The 21,196-nt window shown below is 43.2% G+C and overlaps 1 protein-coding gene across 1 annotated transcript in view; it reads right to left on the bottom strand.

Annotated features, from left to right (window-relative positions):
* SH3BP5 (SH3 domain binding protein 5) overlaps window positions 1–21,196 on the bottom strand; it is a 51,788-nt gene that overhangs the window by 13,058 nt on the left and 17,534 nt on the right. Inside the window, exon 4 of the mRNA XM_032991215.2 lies at window positions 6,032–6,196. Within this exon, the coding sequence (XP_032847106.2) occupies window positions 6,032–6,196 (165 nt within the window). The remainder of the gene's footprint in view (window positions 1–6,031; window positions 6,197–21,196) is intronic.

Raw genomic sequence — 21,196 nt, 5'->3', positions numbered from 1 at the left:
ATCCCCTGCATCCATTCTTGGGGCAAAAATAGCATCGATTTTGATATCTGGGATGAACAACATAAGTACTACCAGCATCAGGGTCATAAAGCAGGTTAGGTGTCCAGTCTCATGTTATTTTGTACATTTCATACCAACCATCACAGGAATGCTGAGTCCTGCAGAACTGGGATTTGAGGCTGACAGACCGTAAACACCTCAAAATATCTGATAAAATACGGAGTTTGCTGCCAGCCAGATATGCCTGCATTCATTACCCTTTCCAGAACGAGAGGAGGGGGAAGAAAAAAAAAAAAAAAAAAAGGTTGTATACTTTGTATACTTCATCCTTTTGAGAAATCAGTGATGTATGGAAAACCAAAATCATCTCCCCCCACTCCCCTGTTTTCCCATGGGCATTCTGTCATCGCGCTCCCATTACCCGCCCAAGTCTGTGGAGAAGCCAGAGACAGCGGCTCACGGTGCACGCCTGAGGCCAAGGACAGTACCTGGGAGACTGTGAGGTATCTCTGTGGAGATCCATCACCTGCCAAGATGCATTTAAGGATTTCATTCAGACAAGAAAAAACAAAAAGACCATCCACGCCTCCACAAATGCCAGATGGCCTTTAAATAAAGCAGCTGTCCATCGGGGCAGGCGGACAGCAAGAGGCTGCAAACCATGCTGCCAGCTTTACACCTGGGAGCTTCTAGGGAATCCCCTCACCTTTTAAAAAGGTCTTAGAAGATGACTGACAAGGCTTGAGTGGGAAAGAAGTACTTTATCAGACCTAATAATACAGTTGGGGAAAAAGCAATCTTATATGGACTTGTAAATAAGATTTTGATCACAGTTACCAAGTAAGCTTTTTGTCTAATAAAAGTCACTGTGCTTCTACCACCAACCTTGCCTTGTTGATGCTCCGAAGCCATCACAGATGCAACAGCATCACTTAGAAAAAGGCAGAGATAAAAGCGAGGATGACAGCATTTCAAATTAAGACTGCTCAAGACAAACCTCTCCTCCTTACACCGTACCTGCCATTCATACCCTTGGGGCGAGCAAGGAACACACTCTTACACAAAAACATCCAGAGTGGGTGAACTTCTAGGATGCCCACACATTCACTGGACATTTCTGTAGCCCACACTTGTCCTTAAGTACTAGATGACAACCTTCCAGGCAGAACTCATTCTCCCAGGTAGCACAGGCTACAAGATACAACTGTTGGAAAACAAAATAAATAAAAAAAAACCAACACAGGTATCAATAGATCCCTTTTCTCCTTCCCTACCCCTCTATTTCCAACCCATATGTCTGGGAAAGATAAAAGTCAGTGTACAGTACACATTTTTAATGAATAAGTCTATACAAGTAGCTCTGTTCACCCCAAAAGATTTGCATGATCTGAAGTCAAAGATGGACTCCAGGCAAAGTTTCATTAATAACAACAGATGAGAAATTTATCAGTGAAATTACACAGAGCTGATCATCTAAGCCAGATAATTACTCTGGACAACTGTTTCTTTCTCAAAAAATTGAATCAGTGGCTCTTCTAGGGGAAGGATTATAAATAAGATGTAAGAGACAATGCAAGATCAGTAAACCAGGAGGACAGAATCAACAATACAAGGGATTGCATTTAACCCCTGCATCTCCAGAATGAAGTGACAGATTAGGGCAGGAAAAGATATGGATATTTTTGTTGTTCCTTTCACAGACTTTTCTTTCCCCCCCTTTTTCTCCAAGTATTTCTATCTACAGGAAGTAACTCTTCTCTCCACACCATGAAATCACCCACGCGTTTTACACCGACAGATGGTACTTCACGGTGCAATATCAAAGGGAGCTTCACAAGCCAAATTAAACCAAGAGAGAACATGCCTCCCTCCCTCTTCACTCTCCCCTCATCCCCTCCTTTTAAAATGTCTCATGATCAAGAGCCAAAACATTTCTTCTCCCTGCCAGAATTTATGAACTGAACATATCTCAGGAAGACTGTAAAAGCAGAACCTTTTTAAGACTGCAGATTGCATCAGCAATTAGAAATTAGAAATTTCTCTTGAAATTCATGAAGGGTCTCTTCCTTTCTGCTCCAGCTTGTCTCAAACTTTAGGTAACACATCTGTCAGCATTCTCCTTTTGTACACATTTATGAATGATTTTCAACAGGATTATAAATGCAACGATCTCTCTCCTTCATCCCTCAGCCCTCTTACAGCTCTGCTCTCTGCACCCCAAACTGCAGCATTATAATTCAAGGTACTAGCAGATACACAACATGCTTCCACTTCCCAAAAACATTTTCTCCAAAATTTAAATTTTAAAATTTTAAATTTTAAAAATTAAAATAAACAGTTACCAAAAACCTGATAAGCCAATAGCTAACAGTGAACAATACTTTTCTTCTCCAGGCAGCTTAAGAGCTCATCAAACCTGCCTACACAAAAGCTAGGTGACTACATTTCCATTATAATAAACACAGAATTTATCTTACAATGAACTTGCCCCTCTGGTCATATCATTTGTTCTCCAGACACCACCAGCTTATTGATTAGAACTCCTTTGACTATAATGGAAGTTTAGGCAAGTAACTGGGACATGTGAGGTAATGTTCTAGACACCTGAAACCAATGAGCTAAATCCCAGCCTGCGTCATTACATTTATCTCAGATCTGCAGAGAAATGGGACATCTAGAAAAAAAACAAACACAGGAATTTACCCAAAACCACAGATCAAGGTAACAGTAGAAGCGGGTAGAGCAGCTGCCTGACTTGCAGGATCGCATCACACTCCTGTGCTTCACTGTGGTCACCACACAGCTCGAGCACAGACACGAGCTCGAGCACAGACATTTACAGAGATGAGTTGCATCTTCACAGGCAGGCAGGCATCCAGCTCCTATCTGGGCACCCAGCTTCCTTTGGAAACATAGCTTAAACTGCAAGGTGAAAAAATTGCTGAGTGACAGCCAATACTCCCTGTGGAGTACTGGCTGGTCCTGTCTGCTCTGCAAATAAAAACATCTTCCACATGTTAGACTTCCAGCCCACCCAGGATAAGCAAAATGTCAGTAACTCTCCCATTTCTCATCAGTTTAATTATATGGTTTTCTGTATCAGTGGCTACAAAAGCCTTGTTTATAGTAACCCATTAGACCGTCACATTAAAAATAGTGTTAACAGCTTTTCAGTAGTCTATGAAGAAATCAAAAAGCAATTACAACATGCAACTGTTATCTCCATTTCCTCCCAGCGGGGGTCTGCAGCAGCATTTCCTGCTCGGTACTCTGGGACCCCAGTCCTTGCCCACATCCATCAGGTCAAGTGCAAAAGTAACCTGGCAGTATTTCCATACATGCCTGCATAAAAAAATAAGCATCTCATTTGTTCTCTGGCCTCCCCTTTTCCTTTACGCTGTCTGCATTGTTTGTCAGCTACCAAGCTGCTACAGGGCTTGGGTCTTGTTCCACACAGAAGATTAATTCAATAGAGCCTGCTACCTTTGCCTGAGAACAGCAAATAAAACACTTTACTCTTGCCTGATATTTCTGTCAATAGAGAAACAAATTAATTAGTAGCCCACTTCTAACATTTGGCACAGAGGTGCTTTTCTGCACTTGATTCATTGCTGTACAAGGCCCAGTGCAAGATTACTCTCTGCCCAGTACAACTGCCATTTATAAATACATGCAAAAAAGCTAGCACATCCAAACAACTAGAGTGCAAAGAACTCCCTCCAAGAGTGGTTTTTGTATGTGGAAGCAGAGGAATTTATTTCTTAACCCTCAGACTTCACCCTCAGAAACAGTTTTTGTCATTAATAATTTCTAACGTAATTAATAGTTAACAATCTGAGTTAACAGCAACACTCTGTGGCGGCCAAGGAGAACTTTTGTTCTGGTAGATCCCATCCTCCAACCTACTTTCATTCATAGCTTGGTAGGGAATTACAATATTTTCTGCTCCTCAAGACCCCAACTGTTCTGTTTACCCCACTGAACACTAAGCACTTCACTAAGTGCAGGCACTGACACCAAGTATTCACTCTGCTTCTAAAGAAGTTATAAAACTCAGTCAAGCACTCCAAGCAAACTAGTACTGGGTCTGTTCAGTCAGGACTTCCAACAGCATTTTCACCCTTCTTGGCTCGCGCCCTAGCCACAAGACCACCAGTGTGGCCAATGAAAATCACGAGACAAATCTCCATGTAACTCTGCTGCACCCTGGAACGGTACAGATCGGTGCTTTCTGGGAACTGAGCTTACCCGGACTATTTTAAGCACCAGGAAGAGTTGGGTAACATGCTTTCCATTCAAGGAGCCATCAGCTGCTCTATACAATCCAGCCTGTACCTGGATGACTTTATAACTGCAGTAAATAAACCTAAGGTTCCTATTCACTGTTCAGTTGTAACTGTCAGAGATATTACGGCTCGAATTAGTCCTCCGACAAGCAGATATTCACCACTCCGTGGTGTCATGCATCAATGCCACCAGCACGACTCCACCACACGCTATCAGCAGCCACCTTCTGCTCTAAGTCACTGGGTTTGCCCATCTCAGGTACACTCCTCTCACAGACAGCCAGGGAAGGACTAAGGGTTGTAGGAGGACATGGGGATCCCCTTGAAATATCCAAGGAAAAGAGAAATTCATTTGAACTCCCAAAATTCCAAGCATTTCTTTCCTCACCCACACTGACACAAATTCTCATTGTGCCAGCTAGAGGCGAGCAGCCGACGCGTGGTTGCTGTCACTCTCCACCAGATCTCAGCAGTTTAGCAGTCAGGAGCTCTAAGCAACTCCTTGGATGCTTCCAGTTTTCTCACCTCTCTATTCTGAGAATCAAAAACTGTGGATGTATTTCTGGATTTTACTCATATTGAGCAGGGATAACAACTTGGGAAAAAGGACAGCTGCTGGTGTCCTGGCACACATGCCCTGCAAAGGTGGGGCTCCCTTCAGAAACACGCAGAGGCTACGACATCTGCAAATACCTAATGATAACAAGCACAATAACACAAACAATACCCTCGATTTTGTCTTCTCTTTAATATACACCACGTTTTCCATCTCTCCTCTATACACAGCCAACACCCTTTTCGTTCCCTGTTTCTTCATCAGGCAGCTGGTTTTTACAGTTCACTCTGAAATAAGGGTTTCCTTACAGCCCAGAAGCTTCTGCAACAGAACAAAGCTGCTGCATTGAGGACTGCAAAACAATACAAACACTGTATGGCACGCTAGCATATTTGGAATAGCAAGTTCAACTTCACTGGCATATTAAGGGAACTCAGAAAAAAGGTTTTTAACTTTGATTTCTGGTTCTTTTATGTTAAAAACAACTTCCTGCTTTTTTTTAAAAAAAAAAAAAAGGACAGGGAAAGACACACAGCAAATGACACGAAAATTCTTGACAGCTGCTAAAATTAATACTGCCCTTCATTGTTAGATGGTGCATCTCTTCTTTAGATTTAAAAAGACTTTACAAAGGAGGTAAGACCTTGTCTAAATTTGAAACTTAATTCGGGATAGAGCAGTGTGCAAGCTTAAAACGCAACACACAATTTTGAGCAATTCTACATTCAAGCACTCACTTCCAAAGCAAAGTGCCTTGTTTGACTTACTCCATATTAAGAACAAGTTACACTAAAATTGGAACGTGTCCTTGTTTTTCCAGAGTAAGAATTTCCACAACACGTGTCTTCAGGAATAGCCATCCCCATGCAATTATTCTGGCATAACTCCAAATGCAGATATGCCTTAAGACAATGTTTATCCTATTATACGTATGTTGTCTGGTTTTTTTTTTTCTTGAGAACTACTTCACTAGCTACTAGCACAGCCAGATAGAGAACTTTAGTTGTCCCACTTGCAAACCCAAGGCCCAAATCATTTAACCTTAGGCTTCAGAATTTTTTGTCGCGTCATTTCCTTCCACCTGTCTCTGGACCAATACAAAAGTTTTGTCTTTTAGAAACCAAGACTCATACACCATAGGAAAACACAAAACATGGAAAAGACAGATGCTGGAGCAAGTTTGTATTACCCTTTGAGTAGCATGGTTGAGCATCTCTTGCCAGGCAGAGTCAAACTGACGTTTGTCATCTTCTAGCAGCCTCTGCTCAGCAAGAGAAATGGTCTCTTTTGCAGCACGCAGCACTTCAGTGGCCCTCTGAAAATCCTGAGTCGCCTTCTGAGCTTCCAGCTGTGCCTAAAAAAAAAAAAAAAAGAGAAGTTGGGATCAGAGACAAAGGAACCCTCAGAGTCACATTTAGTAGATCTACCTCGCTAATCCTGGGATTTCAAAAACACCATGCCAGCGTTACTGTTTCCCAACCTTTTACTTGGAAGCAACACATATTTCCTCCCTGGAGTAAGTACTGCTACGACAGCAATTCCCACCCAAACAGGTAATTTGCAAAGAACTGCCTCACAGTGTTCATAGTTAAAAACCACACAGCTGATGGCCTACAAATAAGCACCTGGCTGACAGATAAATACCTTATGATACAGGTTTAATCACTGAGAAACAAAACAAAAGAAAACGCAATAACAAACTTGTAGCATGTCAAGAATACGTTGAGAATGGCACTCCCTGAGTTTAGTCAGGGTGGATTTTTATCTGGTGCACCATTAATCACGCTGAGGAAATGTTTTGGAAGTATTACATTGCTATAAAGCATAAACAAGTTTTCTGAGAAGGTGGCTGCTAATTCTTTGGATGTTCTTCTACTTTGCTGTCATTGGGACACAACTGGTGCAGCAAGTCCCCAGTACACAGACACGAAGGTAACCAAGGGAATTTGCAATGCACGTAAAACACAAATAAAGGCCCTGCTATGTCATTTGGAAACTGCTGCTTCTTTTCAGCAGAATAACACAAAGTATGAGTTTGAAGGAAGCACTTTCAAGTGCCTACGTGGAAACAGAGAACAGAATCTTCTGGTGAACTATATGATTCTTGCTGTGAGCACAAAGGACTCCTCCAAAACAACATCCGACCTTTCCAGCAAATCAAGAACAGCTTAGAAGCCATCTAATCAATGAACTGTGAGTTCTTTTATTCTGGACCAAAAAAAAAAAAAATTCTCCGAGACACTGCATTTCCAGACCACCTTCCTATCTCCTGAAGGTTTTAACAAGGCCCTCACGATATCCAAATCCCACTCTGAACAGTCCTCAAGTAAAACGCTCACGTCCCATCTTGCAGGCTGGAGCCACCTCCACTTTTCACAGCTGAGCATCAGCCCTCCAGGGTCCCTAACGCACCAGCAAGGCCTTGCCTATTCAGCCCAAAAAGGAAGAGCAGCCAATAAAGTGGAAATAATGCCAGTCAGACTGTAGGTTTCAGTAGTACCGTGGTGACAAAAGTCATCGCAGAGGTTCAGCAGCCTGCAGTGTTGCACTGTTGCATTTCAGTACCAGTGACAAGCCCTAAATGTTCAAAATAGGTGACTCTGCAATGAACAGACAAAGAATATCCATAAACAAATCGCTGGTGTTGGCTCAGTTTTGGTTGGTTGGTTTGGATTTTTGTAACAAGATAAAGCTATCCTCTTGTTTTATAGTTATCACAGAATGACTAACAATTTTAACATTCAGGCTATCAAATATGCAGTTTTCACATTGTTTTCCTTCATCAGAAATTTTTAATTTCTGAAGCTTTTGTGTTCATTTGCTGTCTCTTAACTAGATCAGCACTTTATTGCTCTAGAGCCCTTTTGAGGTTGACACACAAATACCTTTTTCAGCTCAAAAGTAAAATCTTTACCTAAACTTTTCTACATTATATAGCTCATAAATTTCTATTTAAAGTAGTATTTTTGAGCTGTTTTACACTGAAATACCACTCTTCAAATGTAAGCTTCACATTCAGTTAATTGAACATCTAGCACCGTGAAGACAGTTTTTGTTTACACTTCAATGATTTTTTTTAAAACAAACTGGAATTACCCAGTTTATACCTATGGGAAATGTCTTTGACCAGACATGACTGACAGAAAAAAATAACGAATAAAAATTTACATGCCATGATATACAGAGGAGTCTGAGGCTGAAAGAAGGGAAAAGACTCTGACATACAGAATACTAAATAGAGGAAAACGAAGTCTTATCAGGAAAGAAGTTTCAGTGTGAAGAAATGGTGGCCATTTGGGAAGTGGCTAAAACTCCTTGATACAAAATGGGAAAAAAAGTAGAACAATGGTACATTTCTCCAGCAAACAGCTGGCTACACCTCCTCAGCACCAGCTGCATCAAATACCTTCACACTTGAGACACCACAGTCATTTGTAAAGGTAATGGAAAACACCCTTCCTCCCACCCCCGACCCATGGCAGGGGAGATAGACTCCTAATTTAAACACAAGTCTCAAAAGGAAATAAAGCACACTAAGTTTCCCTCACAATGTCCCAAAATAGCAGCAAGCTTTTTGTACTTCCTTCCCCCTATCACACAGTGAGGTACTTCACCCCCGAGTGACTGTGGAAAAACAGGAGTTACGTGTCAGAGGTTCTTCAGCTACTAACTGGGGAGGGAAATCAAAGTCATCACAGTCAGTGCAGGAATTTCCTTCCAAACCAAGGTCCTTGATGCACTTCCTTCTCAAGTGGCTGCTGGTGTTTTCCGCAGAAGAGAAATTCATCTCACCGTGCACTGCGCCGCTTTCAGGCAGCTTGCACCACACCACTGCCTAAAGCCTTTGTGAAGAGCCAGGGCACTGAAGTGTTAATTTCCACGCAGGACTGCACATCCCAAAGCAGCACAGAGCTCTGGGCCAATATTAGTGGATGCACATCATCCTGGTGTAAATTCATCGTTAACACGGTCTCTTAGAAAGTCTAAGAGAAAAATCCCACGCATTACATCTCACCACCCCAGTCACCAGCTGCCTGTTTCAGATGTATTAACACATTCTATAAATTCAGAATAAGCCTCACTAAAGAATATTTTAATTTAGCCACAAACCTACCCAAGCTATAATACCCAAACAGTACAGGAAAGCCATCTGAGGATCTCTAAATAAGGCTCAACCAACAAGAAGCCTGAATCTTAGTCCCCAAAACATCCTCTGCTGAATTCGCCATGAATTCACAACTTTTTCTTTTCTTCCGGTAAGTTTTACCTATGCTAGTAAAGGCATCAAGTGCAAATAAAGGCCAACAGTATTCCATAAAAGTAGTTTGAGATGGGATTTTAAAAAGTGAGATAAAATGCAAGACTTCAGTAAGAGCGGGCACCAAGTACTGCAGAGCAGTGCCTGGGGATGTTGGGAGGAAGGGCAGGACTGACTGTCATGGAACACCCTACAAGAAGGAGCTAAGTCCCAGTAACTTCCACGCAATAAGGCCATCACAGTCTAGCCCCAGTGAAGGCTTCAGCTCCACGGCTGCCCTGCTGCAGGAGCAGGCCTGCCCATGCAAGAAATAACTTCCAAACACAGGAACACAGACCGCTGACCCATTCCCAGCACAGGCAGAACCGCACCAGCAAGTAACTGCTTTCGAAACTCTAGTAAAACCAGATCCCAGGGGCAGTGCAAGCACAGGAGAAGTACAGTTTTCTCACCATAAATGCATCAGCACTTGAAAGTTTCTGTTGGCACAGATACCCAGCTCAGGGATCAACACATCCAAGCCAGCAAAATATCTGCAGAGCATTAGGCGCAGAGTTACTAAATCCCCATGGAAAACAACTTTCAGTGGTACCTTGCAGTACTAGTAGCTCTTCTGAGGAAGCCTCTAAAGCACAACTGGCTGCACAGCAGGAAAGCATTCTGCATGATAAGAAAACCAGAAGCTAAGTTTACAATTCAACTAGATTTCTACTTGCAGCTGGACCTGTAGGACATTGAGGGCTGAAGCTGTTAACAGGCAGGCCCATAACTCTGGCCACCTTCAGCTCCACGCCCAGTAACTGTGTGGCAAATGAAAAACTGAACCAAAACCATACTTAAATACTCTCTCCCAGCTGTACTTGTTGAATGCCACTCTGCAACGGCAGTTTGGAAACACCGTTTTGGAACACAAAATGCTTTTTGGTTTAAGCAAAAGAGTTAGTCCAAGTAGCAACGCAGCTTTGACAGTTATGTGAAGTTAGTCTACAGTCTTTTAAGCAACTTACTGAAAGCCTGGGAAAGAAAAAAGCCAAATGCTAAGGTAAAGAATGATATATCAGTCATTAGAGAAACATCAACAGGTTTGTGGTTTTGCCATTGTGAAGAAGGATGCTCAAACACTTTTTACTTAGTACAGTTACTCAATAATTAGCCTTCATTTAAAACTCCCTCCAGCACATATGAGTTGTTCTGCACCATCACGGACAGATTGCTCTCACACTCTCAGCCTCAAGCCTGCAGGTCACTCAGTTTGATGGAAGAGAGAGTAACCATGTTCTTCGTGTGCCTTTAAAACCGTAGAGAACAACAGGAGCACACATCTTCATCCAACCTCCTGACACTGCATATGAACTTCATTGTTTTCGACCGTAGCTGTTTCTATCAAAAGACCAGAATTCAAAATTCAAATGAATGGCTGAAAACTAGGTTATTTTGCTTTAAAGCATAAACTGGTGTTTGAGTTGAGAGAGGTTTGGCTCTGGGGCAGCATGAGGGAAAATGTACTAGGAATGAGGACAAAAATCCCCAAGGGAGGTTTGAGACAAGTGGGATGTCAACTTTCTGCCTGTCACCCATATCACTGGCGCAGGATGGAGTCTACCTGATATAAAAGCGAGCATGTCTTTCAAAAAAGTCCGAAGGATGTAGGTCAGTGAAACCCCTTATTGAAAACGAGAAAGCCTTGACACTTTGGGAACTGGGGAACCTGTGCCCCAGCTCCCACTGCTGCAGTGACCAGCAGCTTGCTGTGCCTCATCATTGGTGCTTTCTGCCAGGAAACTCAACTGAATGTCTTCACCGCTGCAGACCCTTCCCCTATTAGCATAAAATATAAAATGGGACCCCTTGAGAAGTGCAATTAAGCCACCACAGAGATCTCAGCTAAGGAGAATCCCACCATCACAGCAGTCTGTCACATGCCATCCACAAAGAGCACCAACTTTTTCTGCTGCTGCATTCATCCCTCCTCTGCAACTCAGTACTCTACAAGCATCCTGCTACAAACAAGTCTCCCACGACAGTAAATCCCTTCCCTACAACAAGCTGCACGCCCGAGAGTCCTGCTCTGCCCACTCAGCCCCCTCCTCTCTACCTCTCCTCATGGCTGAGAGCTTTCATTTCACCACTCTCCCCCCCGTGCTCCTCTGCAGAGGTGATCTCCTCTCACCAGCTCACCCACCACTGATCTCCCTGGCTCCAATACACACAGCCCCAAACTTCCCGGCCAGCTCCCAAAGACCCAGAGGGGACGCGCAGTAGCAGCACTCACAGACTCAGATGGAGCACTACAATATAACATACGTCAACTTTTAAAATAAAGAATGATGTGAAATTAAAGGAGTACTGACAGGATTTATAATTGCATGCTATTAATGTACTGCTAAAAGGACCTCAGTCCTCACAAATCCCTTCTGGGGGGATAAAAGCTGCACCCTTGTGGGCAATCCTCTGCTTAGTCTACACAGGGCCTTGCACAGAAGGGAACCATGCACAACAGCTGGGTTATGTTGTTAGCTAAAGATAGTGATGGAAACAAAAAAGCTAGGCCATGGCAAGCTAATAGAAGAAAACAAAACCAGGCGCTTTTTAAAATGCAGTCATTCTTCTGGAATTGGCAGCAGCGTACAGACAGATTTTCAGGCTAGCACAGACACATCTGCTTGTCCACTTTCAAAGTAGAAAACCCTTTAGTCTTTAATTATGAAATACAATTCTCTGTTAGTTCACATAGCTTCTATTGCTCCAGTCCCTCTCTGTAGCCAGAGGCCTTGCCCAGCTGACCTAATAGAGAATTTTCCCCACCCTACCTACCCTTGAATCTTCTGCATTAGCATCTGCCAAGACATACACTCCTCTTCCTTGTTTCATCTAATCTCCAATTTTTGTTTTTGCCTACCTAGTTATACAGGACTGCACAATATCACTGACGCCAAAACATGGTGCAACACAGCTATTGCATTCTTCTGAGTTTAGCGGGTATCTAACCTACCCTGGTAGATACCGCTCAGCCTCTGACCCGTGAGCCCACGTGCCTACAGCTAACAGCCAAACCAGGCTGCCAGAAATAGATGCAGAGGGTACATTTTGTGGGGCCAAGCCTGCTACAGAATTTCACCCCTCGGCCAGCCTCCCTCACCAGAGGACCAGACCACAATTTTTCCCATTAGAAACAGCAGTCAGCAAAGATCAGGTATTTTCAGCTATTTACAAAATTGGCTTCTCGTTTATCCAGGTGAACCTATCTCATCCTGTGCTGCCAAGGTCTTGACACCCATTTCATTTCAGCATCTCTGTGTCACTGACAATAGAAGGCATGAACAATCCCTGTTTATAAAAATTACTGTAAATTGAAGCATGAAGGGAACGCACAGCTGCTGCTGAGAACAAGGCACCGGCACACCACGTGTTGGCCCAAGGCCGTTGCTCTAAAAGGCACTTGTTTGTTACTGTGAAACCAACGTCTCTCCCACTCACTGATCTTTAAAACAATAGTTTAATTGCTATCAGCAAACATGTACTTGCTTACCACCAAATAGATAATGATTAATTGTGTTCCAGGCACACTCTTCAGAAAGGAGCAAGTTTCAGATGTTTTCATTCAGGCCCCCTCTCATTCTTTCAACAACATCCCACGGTTAACTTGCCGTGCAAAGTACAACAGGGAACATGTTTTAAAACAGGAGCTTTCTTCCATCAGTCGCCCACCAGGGTTGCCATAGCGCTGCCCATCTTCAGGAATCACTCTGATCGCAGTGACTTCACCGCAGCATCCTGCCCAAGCTTCTGGCAAGGGATGGGGACAACAAGATCACCCCTCGCTGACCACAGCCTACCTGTCTTGCCCACCACTACAGTGGATTCAATAATTCAGAAGCCTACAAGGTAAAAGCAGTTAAGTGCTTGGGGCAGCTTTCACAGTAACCAGCCACTGAGTGCTGCTATTTTGGCTCCAGCTTTCCTCAACCTGTTTCAATGCAGCTGGCAGCCAGTAACAAGAGCAGCAGCCCAGATGTCAACACAAAGGGCCATAATGCTCAATATCCTAACAACCACTGTGATACCAGCACAGCTGCAACCCCGGAAAAATCTGTGGATGATACCAAGTTAGAGGAGGTGGCTGATAAGGCGAATGGCAGAACCTCAACCCAGATGGACCTTGTGAAACTCGGCTGGGCCAAGAGAAACCTCATACAGTTCAACAAGGAAAAGTGTGGAGTCCTGCAGCTGGGGTGGAATCATCCCGTGATCAGCGCAGATGGGCAGATCAGCCCTGCCAAAAAGGACCTGCACATTACAATGGGTGTCAGGCTGAAAAAGCTGAACACGTGCACTCTTGTAAGGCAAACCATGCCTTAGGCTACTTTAAGAGGGCCACAGCTGGCCCATCGTGGGAAGTCATCATTCCTCCCAACTCACTGCTGGTGAGGTTGCACACTGAATAATAGGCCCCCCCAGTTCAAGAGGGATGTCAAGACAGGGTCCAGAGGCCCACAATGACTCCTACAGGGAGTGCTGAGGCATGGGGGCTTCTTTAGTCTAGAAAGGAGGCGACTAAGGACTAATCCAATTAGCTGCCAGCTAAAATCTGAAGGGGAAAGCTGCAAAGATGGCAGCGTCAAACAAATGCTTCTCAGCAGCACTGGGTGATGTAACATGGAGCAAGAGCCACAGAGAGCAGCTTGGAAGTTCAGGTTGCACATTAAAAAAGTCTTTCTTACCAGGAAAGTAGTGTGACCCACAGACATGTTACCTGGAGAGGTTACAAATCTCCATCTCTGGAGGTTTTCAAGACTTGGCAAAGCCATGGTTGATGCAATCTGGCAATGGTGACAGTTCTGCTTTGAGCAGGAGGTTGGGATCAAATGACTTTCAGAGATTCTGTGCAACCAGCATTTTTATCAAATACTACAATTTTTTTTTTACAGTTTTTCAAAAAACAAAGAACATAGTTGCAAAAAATTTGCAGTGATGCTGAATGTCCTCCTAGATTCTGAGACCCACACATTTATTTACTTGAATAATCAGACTAGTGGTGCAGTTTGGGGGGGGTGGGGGTGGGGGTGTTTGTTTGCTTTTAAGGACTACAACCTTCATTTCCCCTCTCCCAACAGCCTAAAAACTCCAAGCCAAACAAGAACTGAAAGGTAGTAAAAAGGCAAGAAACCCTTTCTTGCTACAGGCCATGTACAGATGCTTATAAGGAACTTAAAGTCCAAAGCTTCAGGAGTGACTTCATATTGGCAGATCTATGAGGCCTTGTGAGCTATATATTAATCTGTGATGATTGTTTGTATTACTGACAGAAAATACAGTCTCTCAAGAGTCTGAAACACCCTTGTATTTTTTAAGCTGTTTATTGAAAAGCTATAGAATTGTACATGAGTTAAAATTTGCTTTTTCAAAAGCAGATTTGAAAATTTTTTTTTAGGTGAAAAAGGGAAAGGGGAGGAAAAGGTGAAAATAAGCCTTGCTAGAGCTTTTTGGAGCACAAACCATTTCCTCCCTGCTGCGTAACTAATGAAACTCCGGTGGAATACAACAGACGTCCCTTAGTTTCCGCTTTTGTTTGTCTTGTTCTTCTGCTGGGCTTTTTGGTCCCATCCACACATCCACCCCTACTCTTCTAACAGCTTAATTGTTATAGAACTGACCTGAATCCTGGCTCTGTTTTATTTTCCTGGTAAACCTATAGCCTATAAAAGGGCCCAGGAAATAAGAGCAGACCTACAAAGCATGTTCTGAGAGGCATCTAGCTCTGTGCTAAAGTTAGGTAATACATGTAATTCCCTTAAGATGGGATCACAAGCCATATTCCAAGAGACAGAAAGTTCAGGCCACAACCAGCAGCTCACTTTATTAGCTACTTCTGTTACCAGCATACAGACAGTCAGTCTCAAGGACAGAATCCCACCTCCCTTCTTTAGGGGCTGAGGAAGGAAATGAGAAAGAAAATATCTAAATATACAATTTCCTTAAACGCTGGTAAAACCAATCCTGGATTTGACTGAACAGAACAATCAGCTGCCAGCCCTTCCCTGTTCTCTGGTGGCTCCCATCTAGGCTGTACACTAGGATCTTATGAAACGAGGGCAAGAATACCATCTCAGCAGATCATCGCCACTGTGCACTCAGTCATTTGAAACTCATTGGACCCCTTGCTGGTTTTAACTGATCTAGCTCCTTGCCTCACCGGAGTAGGGAGGCAATGCTCATCTGGGCACAGAGATTGTATGGGAGATACTACACCAAGCCTTTTAGCCCTCCCTTGTTTTTCATGAGGTTGATGTGGGATGCTGGTCTGCTTGGAGTTACTCACACTAATTAACAAGTCTGTGGAACCAGAATATGACAAATTGTTCATCCTAATACCATACAGACACAGCCCTCTTGGGCACTCGCTGCCATCTACTTGTTAGTTGTACATTTGTTTGTGGCCAAAATGATAAAGCTGCTGCTTTCTGGAAGAGGGGATCATAGAATATGTCCAGGTTTTTCTCTCTAAGATAAAATATCTTATGAAGAGAAAAATATCAAGGTAATCCTTACCCTCAATATGCACCTGCATTCTTAGAGCTTAAGCAGTGACTCAGCAAGTCTAGAGTTTACAGCTGGTTTCTAGGTTTACAAAGGCTTTACATGCTCACTTGCACCTGGCAGCAGCCTCTTTTGCTGAAATCAAATATAAAAGCAAGGAACAAACTCCCACAAATACACACTGCGAGATGTACACCACTGCCTTAGTGGATTTTGCTAGTTATCCAAGATAATAGACATTCAGCACATACAGATACAACAGATAAATCCAGGAGAAACACCTGATTGTTTTCTCACCTGATTGCCACGAAAGGAGCAAACGTTTGTAAGTAGAAGTTTCCAGAGGGTTGGCAAGGGATTGGCAGGTTGGTTCTGAAAGCACACCTTGTGCATGCATGCATACTGACACAGATGAGGAGTGGGGGCAGGAGTTTCACCTGGGTGATGAGCTGTTCTGGACACGTTCCCCCAGTCCCCAGAAAGCCTCACACCCACCAGGAACTACCCATCCTCAATAGCAGCAACGTGCTCTGGAAGAAAGGCCCAGGCTGACTTTGTACATTTCTGACTGCATGCTCCCAGCTACTTTTGAGCCAGTCATTTTCCTAAGGGACTTGTTGAAGATAATTAATCTACTGACCCTTCAAAATTTTTCCTAGTAGAATTATACAACTCCACAGCACACGTGAATAACAGGCTTGCTTCACCTAAAGGAAAAAGTTGGGGGTGGTGTACTGGACAAATGAAGGGCTAAGTTCATTTCTTGAAGGAAAAAGTCTAGGTAGGAACAAACAAAACTTCAGTTCCACTTCACAGCAATAAAATCCTCCTTTAAGAACAAACCATTAGCACCCTTTACCAAGTGAAAATAAGCAAACATCAGAGGCAGACACAGCTAAAAAAGATGGCCATTTCTTTCACATCCTGGAAGCAAAATTTATTTTCTAACAGCAGAACTGTAAGTTTGCAGCAATTGAGAGATTTTTCTTACAGAAACTGAGCTGTTCCCACACAAGCTAAAGAGGAATTAGATTCTTCAGAGTCTTGCTTCTTTTCCAGCAAGAACAAACAAGAGCTCATAAATTCATATTGTTTTACTAGAAGTCATAACGAAACACACCCAAAAGGCAGTAACCAGCAACCATATCAGATTTGTTTTGGCAGCAGCAGGAGCATTTATCACTGCATAATAAACTCCCACCTGTTTAGACCACTGTACACAATAAAGATTGGGGTGGCTGAACAACTTCTCCAAAGTTGCAAGACTTGTGCTGCCTTCAGCAGTCATCCCTGAGCAATTACCATGCAAAACAGGTACATAGGATATCACCCTGACCTCAAGTCACCCAGACTCAAGTGCCAGCTACTATTTTTAACAGATGATCCTGTCTGTGGCTTACAATCTCTCAAAATAGTCTTTACTAGTGGCCAGAAAATGCTGGGAGAGGCAACGGTAAGAGAGAACAAACCAAGACAATCTTTCCTTTAAATTATTGTTTTTCCAAATGCTGTAGAGTTGCCTTTTGGCAATAACTATGCAAAGGTACCCACAATCTAAATCTCTTGGGTTTTTCCAAATTGAAAAGGATGCAAAATTATGTTAATCAAATCTTCAGACGACAGCAGAAGAAAAAGGGATTCATCTCTATTTTCACATCCCAGCACCCTTTGAGAACTGCTCACAACTTCCCCCCAGTTCCAGCATCTGTGGCTAAGCGTAATAGCCAGAGTACCTGTATTGCTTCTTTCTGGCTAAATCAGCTGACATCTAACAAAAACCCACAAACTTCCCTGCCCTAGCCTTCTCCCTGTTATTCCAAGGAACAGAGGGTATTTCTACACCAACTTACCCCAGTATTCCAGTATTTCACACCTTCTCGCACAACACTCCTAGTATTTCACAACAGAAAAAGAACAAGAAAAGACATTCTTGAAGGGTAGGGAAAATAATTAGGTCATTGCATTCTTGACAATTAATGGAGAGAAGATGAACAGCTAGTCAGCTTTGTATTGCTGCCACCCAGAATAGCAGAGAACTGATGGATGCTTTGTGGGGTTGGAGGAAGCAGGAAAAAGAGACCCCAGAAAAGAGAGAGACTTTTCTTTTTTTTCATCTCTTCCAGATAAATTCTTCAAAACACTTAGATGAAAACAGTATTTTCATCTACTTCTGGAAAGAAAAGCAGAAAAGGGAAGAAGCTCTAATTTACAGTGCACAGCTAACAAATTTAAATAATGAGCCCTCCAAGGCACGTCTTCTACTAATGATGAGAAGATCAATTACAGTTTTTGCATCAGTAGCTTACACAAACTAATCATCCATCAACAGAATAGTGCTCACATAAAACAAAAATATAGGATGTATAAATACCAACTCAGAATAACTAGACCCATTCACTGAGGCATAGAAAGCAGACACAAGTGGTCTAACTTTTAGAGGGTGCACATATACGCACAGAATTTATTGATACAGGTATTTCAACAACCTAAAAATTAGTTCCTACTATCCAAAGGTTCCAAGAACACAGTCTTTGCAGATGGCTTTGCTACAGATGCCACCTAGTCTGTAGGAAATACAAGTAACAGAGCACTAAATATGAATAAGGTAAGGATTTTTTTCAATTCATCTGTGAAGTAGCTGCTGTTAAGCGTTCCCAAACACGGGGCAGATTTCCAGCTGCTAAGGATTAAGTGGGTAGAAACCTGCCAGTCACACTGACCTACTATCCTGCATTAGCAGGGTTGACGGGAAGACAAACACATTCAGGATCTTTCTTTCACAGATCAGATCTTTGGTGTAACTTTCCAAATCTGACCAGGCAACATCTGTTATCTTCTCAGCAGTTTAAGGACAGCTAGTTTGACACACTAGAGTATCACACTGCTCAACCAGATGACGGAGCCAGAACACAAATGTAAAACTGAGGTCTTAAACTTTAAGTAAATAAATAAAATGCCAGTAAATCAGCAAGGCAAAACTCAGCTGGTTGACCCGGGTAAGTCTCCCTGAGCTCCCTGCTTCCTAGGCTTCGTCACAACTTTGGCCTGAAGTGAAAATGCAACAGAACCATAACGTAAGACTTAAAATAGAGTTTTCAGGTTTTAAGCATTCAGGTGGAGCAAACGGAACACTCTGAGCATAAGCTCCGTCTGGCAGCAGTGAAGCACTGAGCCATCCGTACCTGAACGCAGGGTAGCAACTCCTACACACTACTCACAGGGTTTCAATCACAACTGTACAAACATGGCAAGAGTGCACAAGAGGCACTCCATCGAATTTTGAGTGTGGCAAAACATTTTTCCTTACTTAACCCAAAGTGCATCCTACTTTAGAAATAAAGTTTACAAAACTCAGTGGATTCCCCCAGTAGAAATCCAGGAAGTGACTCCTCACGCTCAGTAATAAAATTACTGATGTCAGATTCCCTTGCTTGGCTTATTTCCTCTTCAGCAGGGTGCCTGGCCCTACAGTCAGCCACACACCATGTGGAAAGAGAGATGAATATACTGAGAACGCCCCTTGGGACCACAGCAGTGGGAACACCACGTTTCACAAGAGGACTGATGTCACATCGACACGGTTTCCCCAAGATTTAATGATGTGTTTTGTAACAAAAAAAAAAAAAAAAAAAAAAAAGAGTTGGTGGGAAGAAGGGGTTCAGGTCTAGAGCATGTCCAAAGGGAACAGAAAGGGGAAAAAAGGAAACTCAAAACTTCTTCGGCCATCAGGTACAACCTGTAGCCTCCATGATTCAACTTTCCAGGAACCACTTCTTGCACAGTTCACCTACACGGCCACTTCTATGTCTCCTTTCCCTTCAGAGCAGCCCAGCCATTTCTTCCCAGGCAAGGCTTGTGCTGCCTCCTTCCCTCCCTTCCTCCCATGCCTGGCCTGCCCCAGCACTAACTGAGGCCATCACATCAGCCCCCACCCCACAGACAAGTTTCTTGACCACCAACTGGTAAGTCCCAGTTCAGGAACGGAGCAGCTCTCCTGGCTCTGAGTGGCCTCTCCACCCCACCAGCCTGAGTAATCCAAAAAAACAAAATCACAGCCATTTCTGTATGGCTAATTTACACACCTGGGGAGCAAGCCACTTCTCACACCATTCACCTCACCTCCCTAAACCACAAATCATTATTACCTCCTCTATCCTCACACTATTGTGAGTCTCCCCAAGAGCCACCAGGGCAGCTGCAATACAGCAGCTTCAATTAAAAGGGCAAACTGTCAGCATAGGCAGAGCACAAATAACGTAACCTACATTGCCAGCCTTGACTGATCGTTGCAAACAGCTGGAGGAGAAACATCCATACAAAATACCTTCTGCTGGCTCCACCACAAACATGGGTGGAAATGCTCTTAGGAGCCTATGGCAGTTACTGACCCCATGTTGACAGGAGTTGCTCTCATTTGATAAAAGGGACTCCTGCACACATCGTTTTCTACCACTTTCTCCATGAGCAAGATGAACAAACTGTAAGGGGGACCGGAATTAACATTCTGTTAGCAGCAATGCTGCACAGACAATTATTACTTACCAATGAAAACATGGCACTGAAATATTGCCATGGAAAAGCCAAGTAGTCTGGGAGTTTGGATTTTTTCTTAAACAGTTGGAAGGATTTGTAGGTTTGTCAAAATCAATTTTTAAGTCTCTGTATCCTTGCTTTGAAAACGTGATTCCACCAGATAGTTTTCTGGTTTCTAAACAGTTAACTAGAAACACTCCTTCAGCCAGGAAGGTCAGTTGGTTGTTCCAAAGTAACCGTGCCAATAATTTTGCTTTTTACTAGCTCCATGGCAAGCTGCCAAAAAGGAATGCAAGTCTGTCACAGTTCTGCTGACATTTAATTTTTGCTTCTCAAGTTCCCTCTCCCTCCACCTTTTTTGCCAAGATAAGCTTACCAGATAATACGAATGCGTCTTAACTCCTTGTTGTCTTAAACATGAGCGTGAAGACTTCAGCTCATAAAAGCAGGATCAAAAAGGAGATTCCTTATGGCATGGTTACCTCCAATATACTGATGGATAAACACATCTACTGCCTAGGAATCAGAGGGAAAGACCTGGATATCCACCACTTGGATCTGGACCCTGGAGCTGTCACCCACACTCAATGCTGCTCTCTGGTCCACAGCAGAGCCAGCTGGTTCTGGGATCCAATTAGCTCTCACTCACTGAGCAAATCCTGATGGGGAGCCTGGGCGCCACGGGAAGCAACACTGGCAAGACCACAGGTTCTATTTCCTAATTAATTTTTAAGGGTGACTAGCAATTTTGAACCTCCAAGTTACATGAATTGAAAAAGCTTTTGTCTCCTGAGCTAAGAAGGTTGCCATTGGTAACTTTCCACACTACTTTCAGACATCTCAAGCTGAACACCTAGAAACTGAGATGCAACTGCCACTTTGGAAAGTTCTGTTCATTTATAGGCACTGCAGTCCTGACTTCTGCGAAGAATGGTATCAGTCTCATCTGCTGAGGAAGAGTCTTCCAACTAGGTAAGTGTGCTTTTTATCTGCTTACACTCCTCCCACCTTCACCATCAAGTGGCT

The sequence above is a fragment of the Tyto alba genome, unplaced genomic scaffold (assembly GCF_018691265.1).
Source record: "Tyto alba isolate M040663 unplaced genomic scaffold, T.alba_DEE_v4.0 Super-Scaffold_46, whole genome shotgun sequence".
Taxonomy (NCBI): Eukaryota; Metazoa; Chordata; class Aves; order Strigiformes; family Tytonidae; genus Tyto; species Tyto alba.
The sequence above is the reverse complement of the archived record's forward strand: the minus strand, read 5'-3'. Positions and strand labels throughout refer to the sequence as shown.